This window comes from Penaeus japonicus, unplaced genomic scaffold (genome assembly GCF_977035675.1).
Source record: "Penaeus japonicus unplaced genomic scaffold, GWHDUDI00000001_assembly GWHDUDI00000003, whole genome shotgun sequence".
In the NCBI taxonomy this organism is placed as follows: Eukaryota; Metazoa; Arthropoda; class Malacostraca; order Decapoda; family Penaeidae; genus Penaeus; species Penaeus japonicus.
In genome coordinates this window covers 21,636,912-21,654,411 of record NW_028234405.1, presented here as the reverse complement: position 1 = coordinate 21,654,411, position 17,500 = coordinate 21,636,912, and the positions used below count along the sequence as shown (strand labels likewise).

Here is a 17,500-nt window from a genome sequence, read left to right as displayed (position 1 = left end):
ATTTGGATCTTTTCCAAACAAGTTCATATCAGATAAAATAAAAGTGCTTTATAAAGTCATTTATCAGCGAAGGATGAAGGTTGAAGGAGCTGCTGCAAGTATTATATTTCTACACTGAATAGTTTTATTTTCAGTTTGCACAAATATTACCATAGATGAGAACAGTCTTGGATCATCGTTTTCTACACATTGTTTAGGTTTAGTGGCTAACTCCACATCTACATGTTTATTATACATACTGCCATGCATGTCTCATGAGTAAGGTATGATAATAAGATCAATACCAATTATATTACTTTTTAATTCTCCTTTCAGACATTTAAGTTCATCACTGATCACGTGTCAGTTTTCCCGAGTGATGCTTCATTACTGCCATCCCAAAATGAAAATTGCTCCTTAGTAGCAGTTTCTCCAAAATATGGACTCGTCTTCGCTGCTCTTGGGACAACTTTTAAAGGTATGTAGTAGTGTTGGCTCATAATTCATTGTGTAGCTTCTCAAGGAGGGGTTGTAGCTAATAGAACTAGCCATATCAGAATTCAAGAAACATTTCCTTTTCAGTGAATATGTCAAATGATCCCTACTGTCTGTAGTGTCCATGAATTTTAATAATATGTCTCTACTTCAGTCTACCAGTCACAAGCACTCTTGGCTGATGGCGGGAAAAAAGATGTGGCAACCGTAGACACAGGAGCTCCCATCACACACCTTGTGGCCAGCTGTGATGGCCTCACCCTCATGGCCGTTGTCATCCATGGCAACATTCCTCATGCGCTTTTCTATGAATGCCGCAACTTTGTGCATGGGGTAAGTTGTTAGTCAGATGGTTTTAGATCCTCTTCCTTTATCTTCAGTCCTTGCCTGTCTGTTGGAATCCCAATATGTAGATTTAAATTACTGTTGTGTGTATATATTTTCCTAGGTAAATCTTAAATTGGTGCCCAGAACTAGTAATGTAAAATCTAAACTATCTTATTGAGCACATCAGTCTTTTCTTTTATGCTATTTCTGTCACAAATTAATGGCTACAGCATTTATGGGAATTATTGTTGTGCAGCATTTAGCAATCATCATAGCCTCCACACCTTCAGTACTCGAGTGAATGGATAACCAACCTCACCATGGGGATTATTGTCAAATAAGGAACCAAACCAAATTCTATCTTGAAAGAATGTAGGTGGTGAAGGTTTGTTTGTCTTTGCCTCAGTGTCATAAAGGTTACAGGAATCCATTGACAGTATGCCACTGTTATGGTAGCAACCCTCAGTTGATCCTCAGTAATTATTTGAGCATTATTAGCATAGTATAGTATTATTTGTTTTGATTTCAATTGCCCATAATTTTCCCAGTATACCTGATGCCATCCCCACATATCAGCGACGATTTTGTCACTTTTATTTGCAGTGTAAATAGCATAAGAGACTAGTTTCTTAGATTGTTGTGTCCTTCAAATTTGTGTCAGATTTTATATTCTTAATGTCAGGTGTCTTCAAGATTTTCCCCCCCATTTTATTTACTCACACTATTCTTTTTACATTTAGTGTGCAAACCAGACACCATTTGCAAGCACTGCCATTGGCCAAGTGGGTGGATCTCGTGTGCAGGGTATCGCATGGAACCCCATGGTAGCCAACAATGTTGCTGTGGCCACCTCACCAGGCTCTCTCTCCATCATCTTACTGAAAGACAATTGTGTTGATGTGAAAACAGTGGAGATAAAGGCATGGTAAGAGGCAGAGGTTTGATTGCACTTTGCAATTTTTTTTCAGTAATGTAAAAGATTTGAGATAGAATTACAATACTTTTTTTTAACTCTTTAGCTGATAGAAAAAAAAATTCTCCTTCAGTGCTGTGGGATGGTCACCGAAAGGCAAGCAGCTGACTGTAGGTTTAACTGATGGATCCCTGGCCTTGTTCAAGCCTGACCTTACCCCTGTGAGAAACATTGCAAGACCACCTATGGAAGAACTGGGTGCTGTACTGAGTATCACATGGTTTACAAGCACTGAGTTCTTCATTGGGTATAAACAAGAGGCTGAGGAGGGAGGCCATGGTAAATTATAAAGTTTTATATGATATTGTGAGAAAGTGAGAATAAAAAAAAATAATAGAAGTAAAGCAAACATTTGAAAATGTAAAAATATCTCTAGATTCTTCTGTGACTCATTCACCCTGTTTTTCTGTCTTTTGCAGTGATGATGTTCATTAGTGCACCAAAAGGAAAAGAGCCAAAGTATGTCTTGTATGAGTTCCTTTGCAATGATAACCAAGGCCCAAGACCACCTATGTTCTACCCTGTCTTTATCACAGAATGGTAAGGGATGTGGCATCTTCTTTGCCTTTCATAAGTATGTGAGATATGATATTAAATAGGTCTTCAAGAGTATCAAAACACTAGATTCAGAGTTGATAGTTCATCCCACAAAAAAGTATACTTGTCAGAAAAAAATAATTGCTTAATGAAAAAATATGAATTTCAGGAGTGTTATGTGTGTGCTGTCCTCAAGAGCTGTTCAGCTGGGTGTATTAGGGAAAGCAGAGAATGGAGGCGAGGGTTGGTGTGAGTATGAGATGGAAGAAGGGAGTGGAGCTGGCCTGCACAACATCTCTGTCACCAAGGAGACTTATGCGCTAGGGATGGCTGTGGACTTTACTTCTTTAAAGAGTTTCACCCACAAAGGTAGTGGATTATTTATGTATTCATGTATTGGGATATTCATGATGATTTTATTTGAAATGCATTCTGCACAGTAAGTTATTTCTCTCTTTTTGACATTGAGGGTAATTTTAGTAATCAGTATATTGGTAGGCTGAAACTTACAATGCTACAATTTTCAGATGGAAGCACAAGTGGACCCTGTCCAGTTCTTTATGCATTGTCAACGGGTGGAGAACTCAACATTTTCCATTTTGTGAATAATGCTGCTGGGGCACCAGTCTTGACCAAGATGGCAGAGGCCCTTCCCAATACAGGGCACAGGACCCCAGATCAGTTTCCAGGAGTTTGCAGTTATGTTGTACCTGCATCAACAACTTCATCTTCAGCTGCTCCACCTGATGCAACACCAAAGCTGGGAACTGTAGGAGAGGTCAGCAGTTCTCCATCAATGTTCAAAAGGTATAGTATTCTATTTATGAAGGTCTATATATATATATATATATATATATATATATATATAATATATATATATATATATATATATATATATATATATATATATATATAATATATATATATATATATATATATTTTTTTTTTTTTTTTTTTTTTTTTTTTTTTTTTTTTTTTTTTTTTTTTTTTAGGAAAATTTTACTTCTTTGTTTCGAAGACGCTGAGATCAGTTTTTGATATTTAAAAACTTGTTGAATATATTACAAAAAAGAATGTTTTTAAAATTATAATTATTGATTGTAGCAGGTGAGCTAATAATACTTGTAATAATTGTTTACTTATCAAGTTGCCAAGATAGAGATCTGAAAAGAAGCTTAGAAAAGTAGTGAATTAACGTTATTAGAAAACTTCTATGAAAATTTATGTCTAAGTAAAATATAGTAAGTTTTGTTTAGAAATAAGGATAATACTGTTGTTTCTGTAATGACAATCACTCACAATTAACCCATTCGCGCCGGTTGACGTGCTGACACGTGGTCGAAAAAAGCCCCGGACCCGGGTGACGTCCTGGCACGTGCTACATTTTCGGCCCGCGCGCCGGGAGGCCAGTAGCGACGTGCTGAAACGTCCGCATTAGAATGATAGATTATTCTTAGTACAATTCGATTTTCATACTTGATTTGTCTTAGCTACTTTAGTTTATCCTTCTAAATAGTAGAAAATGGGATATAACGTAATATGAATGACGTCAAAGGTACATACGTAATCTTGAGTACGGCATGGTGATTTCTGTTTCTGATTTGTTGAATATGATGATCTGAGTCGAAAGACTATCGTAAAATCAATTGTAATTGGCCGAGGAATAAAAAAAAATAAAAATAAAAAAATTATATAACATCTTTTTGTTGCCCCACTAAAAGAAAATGACACTTGAAAAAACATTGCTGTTACTTGCATTCACTTGTATGCACATGTATGGTTGTTCATATTCTCTTTCTTTTCGTTTAGGAAGAAAAAAAAAATTGAAAAAAAAAAACTATGTTTGTTACCTCACTAGAAGAATGCTTCCACTTCCCATTGGTATTACAACATAGGAGTAAAGAATATGGAAAAAGTTCAATAGAATAACACTAAAAAAAACAGTGCTATAACATCTTTTTCGACTGATATACATCCTCTGAACATAGCACTACTTTCTACACATGATTACACTTTAGACGCATTCACGCAAACCATAAGGATAGGGTGGGTGAAAAACGCTCTGCGAGCGTCAGAGCGACCGCGCGCAGCGGGAAAACACCCCGGCACGAACGGTTGCGCGCTTGAAATCTTCCCGGCGTTATCGGGAGTAGGCGAAATTCCGCCCCGGCGTGAATGGGTTAAGAAATATATAAATTTATAATATAGATTATTCATTTCTCCCATTGCAGCATGGCACCAACATCTTCCTTTGGGGCCATTCCTTTTCAGCAAACTGCTACAGCTGCTGACAAGCCACAGACAAACTTTTCATTCTCTCAAGGATCAGGATCAAATCTCTTTGGAAATTCTGGGGGTACAAGTTTGTTTGGGAAAGTACAACAACAAGCACCAATGACTTTGTCAAAACCAAGTGCAACCCCTGCAGCCCCTACAACCCTTTTCCAACAGGCTTCTACATCAGCAGCTACAGCCAGCTCTGTTTCATCCAGTACACCAATGTCCTCACTCCAGTTTAAGGCTCCTACAACAAAGTTAACCCCTCAGCTTGAACCATCATCACAGCCAGGTTTCATGCAACCACAGCCCTCTGATCCAGCAAGGAATGTGAGCACACAGGGAGTAAACTTAACAAATGTATTGCCAAAGGCAGACAGTGGTGCTGGTAGCATCAGTCAGGGTAAGCCTGCTTTCAGTTCTACACCCTTAAAATCCAAGTCTCCCACCCCAGTGATGCCAGTTACACCCAAGTCAACAGAGAACCAGATAGCCAGGAGCTCTCAGAGTCCAGCATCACCCTTGCCAACACAGAAATTGGGTTCTGGAAAAAGAGCAGAGCCAGATCTCATGCCAGCCATAATGGCAATAACATCAAATTTTGAAAAGGAATTTAGTGACCACCTCATCAACAACCAGTGTCAGATTGAGGTAAGTTTATGCATCTTATTATTTCTTCTTCTGCTTCGTCTTTTCTTTTCTTACTTTTCTAATCTTTTTGTTTTGTTTTGTTTTGTTTTTATTGTTACTGCTAAAAAAAAAAAATGTTTTTTGAAAATGATTATAATACCTCCTTCAACCATGCAGATAGGGAAAAAAGAGGAGATGGGCAAAATCCGTAGCTCCTTGGTAGAACAGAAGACATGGATTGATCAGATGTCGTCCACCACTGCTGAGCTGAAGGCAGAGGTAATGCAGCTGCACTCAAAGGTCCTAGAAGGTTACACATTGCGAGAGGAAGCAGAGGGACAGCTACAAAAACGAAAGAATCCAAGGTGAGTAAGAAAGCCAAATGGAGTAATGAGATTGCAAGAGGGAAATATGAAAAGGAAATAAAGAACAGGGAATGAAACAAAGAAATTATTTTTATGCTTAGCTATACATATATGTATATGTGTGTGTGTGAGTGAGTGAGTGTGATTGAGAGAGAGATAATAAGTTCTTTATCAATCTTCTTCTTTCTATCAAGATCACTGTCCTCATAATGAACATTTTGCAGGCACTTGATGTCCCTGCAGTCTCGACCCTTAGACCCACAGAGTCGCAGGAGGCTAGAGGAGATTCGTTCAAGGTACCAGTACTTGCAAAGCCAACTCACTGAAGTTAACACAAGGTTACATCTCGACTGGGCTGAGTTCACAAATGCAGCCAGCAGCAAAAAGTAAGTATTGGGAATGAGAAACTTAGTTCACTTAGTTCAGCTAAATTGTTTGAGATTATCTTTTCTTTCTTTCTTTCTTTTTCTCTTCAAGAGTACATTCTTGTGATTTGCATGTACTTGTAGTTTTACTTTTTTCTTCTTCATTTCTATTCACCATATAGTACTACTAGTTTGATATAACTTAGCCATGTGTTGTAACAGGAAAAAAGAGTTACCGGCATCAGAGACCCTCTACCATGCCCTTCTGAAGAGCCACAGTTTCCGCGTGGCCCTGGACAAGCAGTTTGATGTCCTGTGTGAGAAGGTGAAGGCTCTGCAGCTTCACTCTCTCTCCGGCAGCCTCCAGGGGACCTACCAGGATGAGTAAGAGAGAAATTATGTTATTGCTTGTTGCTTTCCATTGTATTTCAGTTTGTTGACTCTAGATTGGAATTTCTTTTGGCTTTGTCTTTATATTAGAAAGTTGTGTAAGTCATTCAGTGTGCAGTTTTATTATGAATAGATTCATATATTGAAATTAGAGGTTATAACCTGCTAAATTGAAAATATAAAGAGAGCATAATCTTTGTTTGTCAAATATGCTTAACCCATTAGCAGCAGATGGCATGATTTGCTGCAAAAGCAGAGTTGGTCATAGACACGGATGGCACCATGCCAGACAATGTAAACCAGCCATCTTATTGCACAAATATTTATTTAATACCGTGACCAATGGGTTAAGGGCCCAACTTAACTCTTTAAGATAAAAGAAAGGTGAATGAGACTGAATATCTAAACAATGCAAGAGATGTATTTTGACTAGTTTTGATGAAGGTTTTTCTCAAAAATACATGTATTTTTGAGAAAGACCTCCATCAACATGAGCCAAATACATCTCTTGCGTTGTTTAGATATTCAGTCTCATTCATACCTTTCATTTACATTTGTCTCTATGAACTTTGTTAATTCAACTTTTTAATTCAAACTTTCAGTGAGGAAATATTTGCCAGCTTAGAGAAGAGTATGAGGGAAACTTCCCTGTCATCATCAATGCGTGTTTCTCCTGTCAAAATGCTACCCCCAGAGAAGCAGGACCGACTGCAGAAACTCTTGGCACAGAGGACCACTGTCCCAGTTAAGTAAGTTTGCAGAGGAAAATTTCTTTTGCTGTATGCAGATGTGGGAGTGGCTATTTACAAATATGTATGTGATTGTGTGGGTAGATGTACCTGTGGGTTTGTTTATAGACCTATACATTTGTATATTATGCATATTTATTCATTAAAACTTTTGTCTCTTTCTCCAGAAAATGCACAAGTGTTCCCCGAATGAACCTCACATCTCTCCAGAACAGTACCCTTTTCAACGATTCTAGTAACTTGCCCAACAGCTCATCACTACTCGTCAACCACTCTGTATCGTCTCCTGCTTTGGACTTTACTCTCTCTTCCTTTGGCCCTCAGACCTTCTCAACACCCAACCGTAAGAACACTCCCTCCCCTGTTAACAGTCTTGGTGCCAAATCAGAAGCCCTTCAAAAGTCTGTTGATTTTGGATCAGCTTCAGAGTCTAGAACCTCCAGTCCCTTTTCATCTGTTAAACAGACAGCCAATATCCCAAATGTTCCAGCAACAAAGGATGCTGAAGTTGCAGCATTAAGGAGTAACAAGACTGGATTCTCATTCACTGCTGTACCTTCTATTGCAGCAGCATCTGTGGGTAGTGTCAGTCTGGGGAAGGTTCAATATGAAGACATAACTCCTCCCCAGACGCCCAGTGTCAAGCTAGAAGATGGAGCCAAGAGTGCAAGTCCTTTACTAGCACTTTCATCTATGGTATCAAAAGTACCCAGCACCACTCCCAATGGGACAAACCTTTCCAACACTGTATCCCTAAGCTTTGATACTGCTTCATCTGGTCTGGGGACTGCTTCTTTGACTGATTCTAATAAAATTACAGTATCCTCTGCACAGTCTTCACTTCCTTCTGTCTCTTCTGCTTTTTCTTTCAAGGGTGCTTCCTCATCACCCTCTGCAGTAGGATTTTCAGCTACAGCAGCTTCTGGTTCATCATTGTCTTTACCCTCTACTTGTGCAGTGGTTACAACAGTGGGAAGCACTGCAACTACAACTTCACCTCCTTCGTTTGGGGCCTCTTTCTCCTTCAAACCACCAACTGCATCTACCAACCTCTTTAGCAATGTAATTCCATCTAGTGCAAGCTCCTCTCTGCCTTCCGTATCAAGCAGTACAAACACTTTGTCCTTTAGTGCTCCAAGCTCAGTACTAACTACTACAACTGCAAGTTTGTTCTCAAAGACATCTCTGGCAACTGAAACTGGCACACCATCATTAACACCTCAAACCACTTCCTCAATAGCCTCTGCTACAGTTGCTTCTTCAGGGACAGAGGAACCATCTACCACTTCTACTGCACCTTTAACAGTAACGCCAGTTGCTGCTGGTAGTACACCAGGTAAGTCTAATGAGACTAGTATCGTATTTGGAAAACTGAGTAAGGCAGAACCAGTAAACTTATATATCATTGATGACATAGTATCTGAAAAGCTTATTTCGCCATCAACAGCTTCACTAGGGAGTAACACATTGGGTGGATCAGGACCAGCCAGCAGTGGAAGTTTGTTTGGCAATTCAAGTGCACCTGCAGCTGGAAGTATTTTCAGTGGAGGAGCAGCTGGCACTGGTACAAGCATGTTTGGAGGACCATCATCAACACCTGCAAAATTGTTTGGAGGAAAAACAGCAACTTCTTCAAGCTTGTTTGGGGGAACCACTGCAACCACAACTTTGACCACCACAGCTTCAACATCAAGTGCAGATACTACAGCATCCTCCTCAGCAGCAAGCATATTCAGTAACAAAACAGCTACTACAAAGAGCAGCATTTTTTCAGGTGCAGAACCAACAAACACAGGAAGTTTGTTTTCAAATTCTTCCTCCACAACAACCCAGTCTGGTAGTTTATTTGGAGGTACAGCACCTTCATCATCAGGTAGCCTTTTCTCTTCATCTGGCAGCCTCTTTGGTGGAACTTCTTCTGTTACTATAAAGAGTGTATCATCACCTGTTAGCACTGTAACATCAACAAACACAACTTCTACTGCTAGTATATTCTCAAACTCCAGCACTTTGTCAGGGTCCTCCTTGTTTTTGCCTCCATCTACTGTTTCTGGAAGCAGCTCAGCCACTACATCTAGTGGAAGCATGTTCGCAGCACCTACGTCCCCCTCACCAACAGGATCTCTTTTTGGTTCTCCAGCTCCCATATCATCAGCTCCTGGAATCTCATCAGCCCCTACTACCAGTGGAAGCTTATTTAGTGGTACTGCTAGTTCTGGATCACTCTTTAGTTCTACGACTCCTTCCACGGCTGCTTCTGGAGGTATATTTGGCACCGCTGCATCAGATTCTTCATCCTCAGGGGCACTCTTTAGCTCTCCTACAACAGCCTCAGCTGCAAAAACAACTCCAGTTTCAAGTGTCACTGGAAGTGTGTTTGGTGGTGGAACATCTGCCTCAGCATCCACTGGATCTCTCTTTGGTTCTCCAGCTGTATCGTTAGCAGCTTCAGGGAGCACTGTGGTTACCTCCAGTAGTGGTGGCATGTTTGGCACAGCTGCTGTAGCACCTTCATCATCAGGGTCTCTTTTTGGCTCTACATCTCCCGCTACTTCATCGGTTTCTGAAAGTGGCTTGGCCACAACTTCTAGTGGAAGTGTGTTTGGCACAGCTGCATCAGCCACTTCATCATCTGGATCTCTCTTTGGTTCAGCTGCTCCTTCGTCATCAACGTCCACTTTTGGAGCATCAGCCTTTGGGGCTCTGACAACTTCCAGTTCTGGCTCAGCATTTAGCACACTAAATTCTTCTACAGGTGGCTTCAGTTTAACGTCTGCTACAACCACAACTGCAAGTGGCTCTGTGTTTGGCCAAACATCACCTCAAGTAACAAACTCTGTCTTTGGTCAAAGTCCACAGAGTCCATCATCAAGTTCAGTATTTGGATCTCAATCTACCAATGCACCTGGATCAGTATTTGGATCCCAACCTACTACTTCTACTGGGTCAGTATTTGGGTCCCAACCTACTACTTCTACTGGGTCAGTATTTGGGTCCCAACCAACAACTGCTACCGGATCAGTATTTGGCAGTAGCAGTCAGGGAGGATCTGTGTTTGGCAGCTCAGGGACACAGTCATCCTCACCTTTTGGGGGCTCTGCATTATCACAGACCACAGGAGGCTCTGTATTTGGCCAGCCAATCACCAGCTCTGGATTTGGAAGTGGGACCTCAGGATCAGTTTTTGGACAGACTCCATCACAGGGAGCCTCACCCTTTAATGCAAAAAGGTAGTGTGAACAATCAGTAATTTTATCTAGATACATTTAAGGTCATCAAAGTCTCATTACTTCTGATTGCTTGAATTGTTGTTTATACTTTGTTATTAGTGATATGGTATAGATTCTAGGTGAATCATATTGAATGATTATTGCATAATAGCTCAAAATCTGTTTTTCTTTCTCACTCTCTATCACTCATTCACCATGTGTGCTTATCTGATTGTCTCTTTCCTCTTAATGTCATGCTCACTTTTACTCTTATTTTCCTTTTCAAAATGAAATTGTGTGCTATGTGAAGCATAATGATATTTACCTCTTTCAGCAGTGATAATTCCAGTTCATCTGTCTTTGGATCTTCTGCATTTGGGTCTGGTAGGTACATCTGAATTGTAACATTTAATTTCTACACTAAGATTTTTTTGTTTATGATCAAGCGTTAACTTACAGTGAGGGTAAAAAGAGGGACTTGTATTATGTCTAATATACCCTAGCTTAATTTCAAAATAGTGAAGGGTTTTATACTATCTGACAACTCATTTTGATAAATTTTCTTAGAATTTCTGGAATATGAATTGCTAGGAAATAGCAACTGGAGATGAGGTGGAAAATAAAGTTAGTGAAAATATACTGACACAGCATGAAAAATTATCCAGGTATGATCATCTAAAAGGACCAGATTAAGTTTATATAAAAGAGTTTTAAAAAGAAGCCAAATACAGGAACAGAAAGTGTAGATATAAGGCAAAATCACCAAATTTTGGATATAATTTAGTTTTTGTTACCTTGCATTTTTATTCTATATTTGATATTTATTCTTTTCCCATAGGATCTGGTGGAGGAAGTGGGTTGTTCAGTGGACTTGGTGGTAAACCAAGCCAGGAAAATGCTAATAAGAATGTCTTTGGTTCTCTCAACTTTGGCGAAGCTAAGCCTCAGTCCAGTAAGGAATTTCTCATAAACTTGTTTGCTGATGATTTTATTTCATGCTTAATGTTTTTTCTTGTTTTGTTCATATATTTTGTTTTTAGCATCATCTTAATATCCATTTCTCTGCAGGCCTTTTTAGTGGGGGCACAAACCAGGCAAGCAGCACATTTGGAGGAATGACCTTTGGGGGTTCTGCAAACAATGGAGCAAATTCTACCTTCTCCAGCCCTGTGGGTCAAGCCGTGCAGAGTGGCTTTGGGACAGCAACACCTCAGAAATCCTGTATGTATTTCTTGGGTTTTCATCAGTGCAAGGGATAATTATTATATTGCTATAGTTACTATTTTAATGACATCTGAAATTAAGTTTGTTTCCCTTTGTCCAAAGGGAAGATTCAAATTTGAGAGGAAATTATTGTCATTTTTCTATCTTTTTGTGAGGCTCTGTCTATGGTATTTTTAGCATACCTTTTACTTTTATTACTTTGTCACTTGTTTCAAATAGTAAAAATTTAAGTAAATAAAGACATAAGATTTCCTTTTTTCTACAGCTTTTGGTGGTGGAGGAACATTTGGAGGTGCCTCAGCCTTTGGTGCAGCACCGGTCTTTGGGTCACCACCTAAGTTTGGAAGTTCCCCAGCATTTGGGGGATCACCTACTTTTGGGTCTTCCATGCCCACCTCAACAGGTAATGTGTCAACAGGTACTGAATGTTCTGGCTTTTTTGTTCTTGAATTTTTGTTTGTTATTTAATTTTCATTATTTCTGGTTCTCATAATTAACTGACACATTTTGCACAAGTAATCATGGTTGATAAGGTCAATATGTATGAACTGGACCATTCATTCTTCATACAAAATATTTTTTGAAGTGACTAAATTTCTCAAATAAAAGTTTGTCTTGCTCTTGTTTCTATCGACTAAATGGTGAGGTGGAAAAAATTACTTCATGCTCAGTGTGGTTTCAGAAATGTGCAGATTATGTCAGTATAATGGAATTTATTATGTTTTATCTGTCATTCTTTTCATTACTTTTCTTTATTGTTTTGTTGAAATTTGAAAGAGTTTATATTTTTGTATAGTTTCTTATTCCCCCCCTTTTTTTCATTTTGTTTTTCTTTTAATGCTTTCCATCTTTGTGTTTACTGAAGCAAACACATCTTCAGGTGGTGCTGGGTTTGGTGCCTTTGCCTCCTCCGGTGGGACAACGTTCGGTACAGTGGGCAGCTCTGCGCCCACCAACTCATCCGGCTTTGGGAAGTAGGTTGTTGTTCTCTTTATAATGGCATTGGAGTTACTGTGAGAATAGTTATAATTAGGTTTTTATTTTATTTTTCTCCTTCATAAATATTTAGTATATTTGTTTTATTGATTATAAAGTTTATACTTTTTTGATTATTCTAATTACAGTTTGTTGATGTTCTTTTTATTATCAGTAATAGGAGTAATTTTGTTGTTTTATATTTTTATGAAGATTGATTAGTACTATTATAAAGTGGTCATTTACCTGTTAATGTTTTGTTGTCATTATCACCAGTAGTAGTATCTGACATAACTGCCATAGATGTATTATTTCAGTATTATTACTGTTAATCATGCTATGCTATTACTGTGGCCACCAATGTTGATACCTATTTCTCTCTTAGTTTTGCAGCCCAGAATAATGCAGCCTCCTTTGGTAGTGTAGCCCAGCAACAGTCCACTGGGGGCACTTTTGGAGGTGGGAACTCATTTGCCAGGTAAGGTCTCAAAACTCTAGCCACAAGTGCCATGTGTGTGTGTGTGTGTCTGTGTGTGTTACATAATATAATTTTTGTAAACTTGTAATCTTTCTTATGTTTCCTCACTCTTTCTTACTCTCACTCTCACATTTAGTTATTCTTATTTGCATTTAATATTTACTTATTCTGTCATCTATCTATGTCTGGGGGGGGACACAAAAGAAAGAGCAACCTTACTTGTTTGGTTCATCCAGCAATGAGCATGCTGCCAGTATTGGGCAAGGTGAAAGACTGGGTTATTTTATGTTCATCCTGTACCAAAGGGTTAAGGATAGAAATGGAAAGTTTCATTATAGAATACTCAATCTCTGTGAACTGTGTGAACTCTGTGAACAAGGAAAGGCAACCTAAACTTTTTAATGATAAAGTAACTACTGATATTAGTGATTTCTTTTCTTCTTCTCTTTCCCTTTTTAGTCCACACTCTATTAGTTGTTTCCCCTATGGATGCACTTTATTAGCTGTTATATTTACTGTAGGGAACTACTGACAAGAATTTATGAAGAAAATTTAACTTGTTTATATAATTCACACACATCAAAGCTAATCACTTTCTATCTTCAGTGCTTGTTTATTAATTACAATCTTGTTCATTTACAGTGGAAGCAGCTTTTCATCATGGCGATGAGATACCCTGGATTCATGATGAATGAGTGCGACATCTTTGTTACCAGCTACTGATTTTGGTGGTATTGGACGTGTACCTACACTTGTTGATATTTTATCCCTGTGCCAAGAAGGGGACCACTTGGCTAGAGAAGCTTTTTTCCTTCACCCTTTTTTTAACATTTAGAAAAAAAGACAATTGCTATAAAAAGAAATCTTACAAATGTGTTAAAACTAATGGGATGTTTTGAATACATACACAGATATTTGTTGTAAGTTGTGAATCAATTCAATTACCCTTTCAGAAATACCTGCTGTGACCTATTATATTGTGAAATTATTATTATACATCTTATGCATTGACAAATGAATTGAAAAATTATAGTAAATAATGTTATAGTGAAGGATTTACCACGACTTTAGGAAGAAGGTATGGGTAACAGAGTGTAAGATTTACCAATTCTCATAAGGATTTCAGACCTCCGCTGACAAACTATGCACATTAACCATCAGTCATAGTGTTTTAACTTAGATGGAGTATGATTGTAACAGTATTCACTATTTTAAGTAGGGGCACAAAAGTTGTGCAGTTCACTTTTTTTGAATGGATCATACTTTGCCCTTTTATGTGTGGTGGTCCTTTTCATTGTACAGTATGGATTAAGTCACTTAAAAGAATGAATAAAGAAACTTATTTCAGAACCATATATAGTATCATATTTTTTATGAAAATATGTGAAAAGTTTAATCAAATTTACATAAACAATTTATTAGTGATATAGAGTTCAGTTGTTACCCATTACCCTTATTCTAGCTTACCTTGTTTTTAATTCTATTGTACATTTTACTTGAATCAGCCATTGTATACAAGTGCTTCCTTTTCAAGTGTACAGTTTTAAAACTGATGTAGTTGGCCTACTGCTGTTTAAGAGTTGTTTTTCTTTATTTTTCTTTCCCTTTCAATTATAATGAGCAGTCATATGTTCGTTTTATTGCTATCCTTATTCCTATTTTTTTAAGCAAGATATGAAATATGGAATTTAATGTCTCATATTTCACCCGTTTACATATGATATGTGTATGGCTCCTCAGAGCACATACAAACAGACATAGGAGCACAATCACATACTTTGGTGTGTATGTTGGTATGATTGTTTGCTTTCGAGTGCTGGTGCATTTGCATGAGCATGCATTCTCCTGGTTATGCAAACAAGGTTCATATCACAATCCAGTGTGTTTGTGTTTTCACTCCTTTCTAGGCTATGATTATGTATGCAGAGAAAGTAAGGTAAATACAGAAAAGAGTAAGATAATGAGAAAAGATAAGAAAATTTATGATGTTTATCTATGAAAATGGTCTGTATACTGCAGAACAATTGTATATGCTTCTACGTGTTTGTGTCTTTGTGTATTTTAATTTTATTTTGTGTTCTATAATATTGTGTAAGCCTATTATCATTGGCAAATTGTATATAGCATCCCATATTTATTTAAGCAGTCATGTCCATGAACAAGATATATTTATACAAGTGAAATCATTAGTAATGTTGAGTTCTATATGATAATATTTACTCTTGTTAAAATTCCCTATCCACCAAGCCTAGTGCCAAACCTGCTCCTTCAGCATATCAAAACTTAGATATCAACACAAAAAAAAAAACTCTTATACTCTTAACTGATACAACAAGAAGTTGCAGGCATGAATGCAGGTGTGGAAAGCACCTTTGACAGATGGAATTATGGTTTAGCATTTTTTTATAACTATTTATCTCATGATGGAGTGGAGTAAAATCAACAGAGTGGTATGCTATAATGATTGTGTGGATATGTCTTGGTAATGGAAATAGAGATTATTAGCCTTTCCTAACAAAACTTAATCCTTAAATAGCTTCTAATGGAAACAAAGTGACTTCATGCACAGACATTCAATTGAAGAGTGATAGGATGTGCCTTGTTAAGAAAGGACAACCATTTAAAGTAAGATATTGAATTTAGGGATTCCTTAATTGTATTGATAATTATACTTTCATGAAAATTTTTCCCGATTTTTTATGCATGTAAAGAGCAGGAAATAAAACAGTGGAATTGAAGTGGAATTTAGATATTTTTAGTGAATTTTGTAACATTGTGTATGGATTTTATGTTTTTCAGTGAAAAGTTACTCATTCTTTATAATGTCCTTCCCATTGTTGAAGATGGAGCATGGGGTATTTTGATCAATTCTAAGCGCTTGCAAAAAAATAGTTTTCTAAGAGTTATTAATGTAAATATAGAAATTTAAATGATGCACGGTGAATAATTGATTAGGATGTTCATCATTCAAAGACTACAGAATGAAAAACTTTTCCTTTTCTGTTCTCATCACTACTTATACTATTTGTTTCATGTTCTGTCACTAACACATGAAAGTTAACAATCCCATTATTTTATTTTGATCCCCATAAATATACATTTTCCCCTACCTTCATTCCCTGGGTAATGGAAAAACTCATTAAGGACTTAGGACAGTGCATTGTTGGTGTTCCTGAATTCTTTTTGGTTTAAATACGAATTCTGGTACATAGAAATTTCTTCTATTTGTTAGGGTCCCCAGCTACATTGCACTCAGGAAACATGGAAATTAAAAATAGAAAGAACACAAAGGTAAACAAATTAAACAATTCTGGGAAGCAATACGCTAAAGAGGGCAGTCACAGGCGCTCTTTCTAAGAAAGCTCTGCCATGTTTTTGCAGCTTGCCCTGTCCTAAAATTCTAACTGCATACATACACATAAATAGATAGAATTAATGCATACATATTTTTATTTACTAGATTAATAACACAAGATGATACATAGAGATAAAATACATGTAAGATAAAAAACAAATATCATTTTCTCAGTTTCAATCAGCTTTACTAAAAAAAAAATAGCACTCCAAATATTAATACTGATACTATTGTAGATTTCTTCACATTTTTTTTATTTATAGTACAAATGCATAGAAAATTAAATACAATGCACAAAAAATCATATCTATATGAATCTTGTGCCTTATAAATAATACCAATGGACCTTACAAAAAAATTAAAAATAAAAAAACCCAAAACGATTTAGCTTGGTTTTAAGCTCAACCCGAAGTATACTAATACAACTTCGAAACATTCAGAAGCGACGAGTGGGCAGGCGAAAAAAATCCTTGGTAGGAGGTCTAGGGAACGTGCAACCCCACCTGGTTAGGAAAGGAGGGGGGTCCCCACCCCACACATAGCCAACTCATTCGTAGAAGAATTACAAGCCCCCATACCCCATGCCCCTCTCTGTTCCGGGAGGGCATTAAATCAATGTGTTATCTAGGTGAAGGAGAATTGCCTCAATGCAGAGGTTGACTCCCAGCTTGAGTGGGTCGATTTTGGAGCTTTTTCTCCATATGATGGATAAATTTGTATCTGTATCTAAAAAGAGTCCGGGAATAGTATAAAGCTTCTAAATTTTACGTTAACATGTCAGGAAACTTCAAAAATGTAAAATCAATTATGCAAATAGCTTTGTCTCTGCACTACTAACGTTTTCTGTAATGTTATGTTATTTGTTGATGTTGATGGCAATGATTCCAATTTATTGATAAATGATACTTTGCTAGTGTTGCATTATTATAGATTCAGAAGATTAATTCTACGAATGCACAGCAGAAAACGAAGAATTTAATTCATAGTTTCTTCTAATATCTAGCTACAAAAAAAAAAAGATTCAAGAAACCTACTTCATTATTGATGTAAACATGTAGTAAATAGTTGCAAGGGGTCGTTTTTGTATGTTTTCAATAATACAGTATATAATACATACTTAACCATCCTCTCCTGACACATTACTCTAATACTAGGACCCTAATAATTGGTAA

General features: G+C 37.4%; 1 protein-coding gene across 8 annotated transcripts in view; it reads left to right on the top strand.

Annotated features, from left to right (window-relative positions):
- Nup214 (nuclear pore complex protein Nup214) overlaps positions 1 to 14,600 on the top strand; it is a 16,811-nt gene extending 2,211 nt beyond the window's left edge. Inside the window, exons 2-23 of one of the 8 annotated variants that reach the window (XM_043033707.2) lie at positions 316 to 457; positions 629 to 807; positions 1,542 to 1,726; positions 1,848 to 2,053; positions 2,194 to 2,314; positions 2,481 to 2,680; positions 2,839 to 3,118; positions 4,543 to 5,239; positions 5,396 to 5,583; positions 5,808 to 5,969; positions 6,171 to 6,332; positions 6,941 to 7,087; positions 7,255 to 7,430; positions 7,659 to 8,423; positions 8,535 to 10,317; positions 10,631 to 10,680; positions 11,135 to 11,248; positions 11,365 to 11,517; positions 11,786 to 11,938; positions 12,386 to 12,494; positions 12,881 to 12,973; positions 13,616 to 14,600. In XM_043033707.2, the coding sequence (XP_042889641.2) occupies positions 316 to 457; positions 629 to 807; positions 1,542 to 1,726; positions 1,848 to 2,053; positions 2,194 to 2,314; positions 2,481 to 2,680; positions 2,839 to 3,118; positions 4,543 to 5,239; positions 5,396 to 5,583; positions 5,808 to 5,969; positions 6,171 to 6,332; positions 6,941 to 7,087; positions 7,255 to 7,430; positions 7,659 to 8,423; positions 8,535 to 10,317; positions 10,631 to 10,680; positions 11,135 to 11,248; positions 11,365 to 11,517; positions 11,786 to 11,938; positions 12,386 to 12,494; positions 12,881 to 12,973; positions 13,616 to 13,643 (6,093 nt within the window). In that variant the 3' untranslated portion in view covers positions 13,644 to 14,600. Of the gene's footprint in view, positions 1 to 315; positions 458 to 628; positions 808 to 1,541; positions 1,727 to 1,847; positions 2,054 to 2,193; positions 2,315 to 2,480; positions 2,681 to 2,838; positions 3,119 to 4,542; positions 5,240 to 5,395; positions 5,584 to 5,807; positions 5,970 to 6,170; positions 6,333 to 6,940; positions 7,088 to 7,254; positions 10,318 to 10,630; positions 10,681 to 11,134; positions 11,249 to 11,364; positions 11,518 to 11,785; positions 11,939 to 12,385; positions 12,495 to 12,880; positions 12,974 to 13,615 lie in introns of all 8 variants that reach the window. The other 7 variants (XM_043033706.2, XM_043033701.2, XM_043033702.2 and 4 more) reach the window with 7 other exon arrangements.
- The last annotated feature ends 2,900 nt before the right edge of the window (positions 14,601 to 17,500 follow it).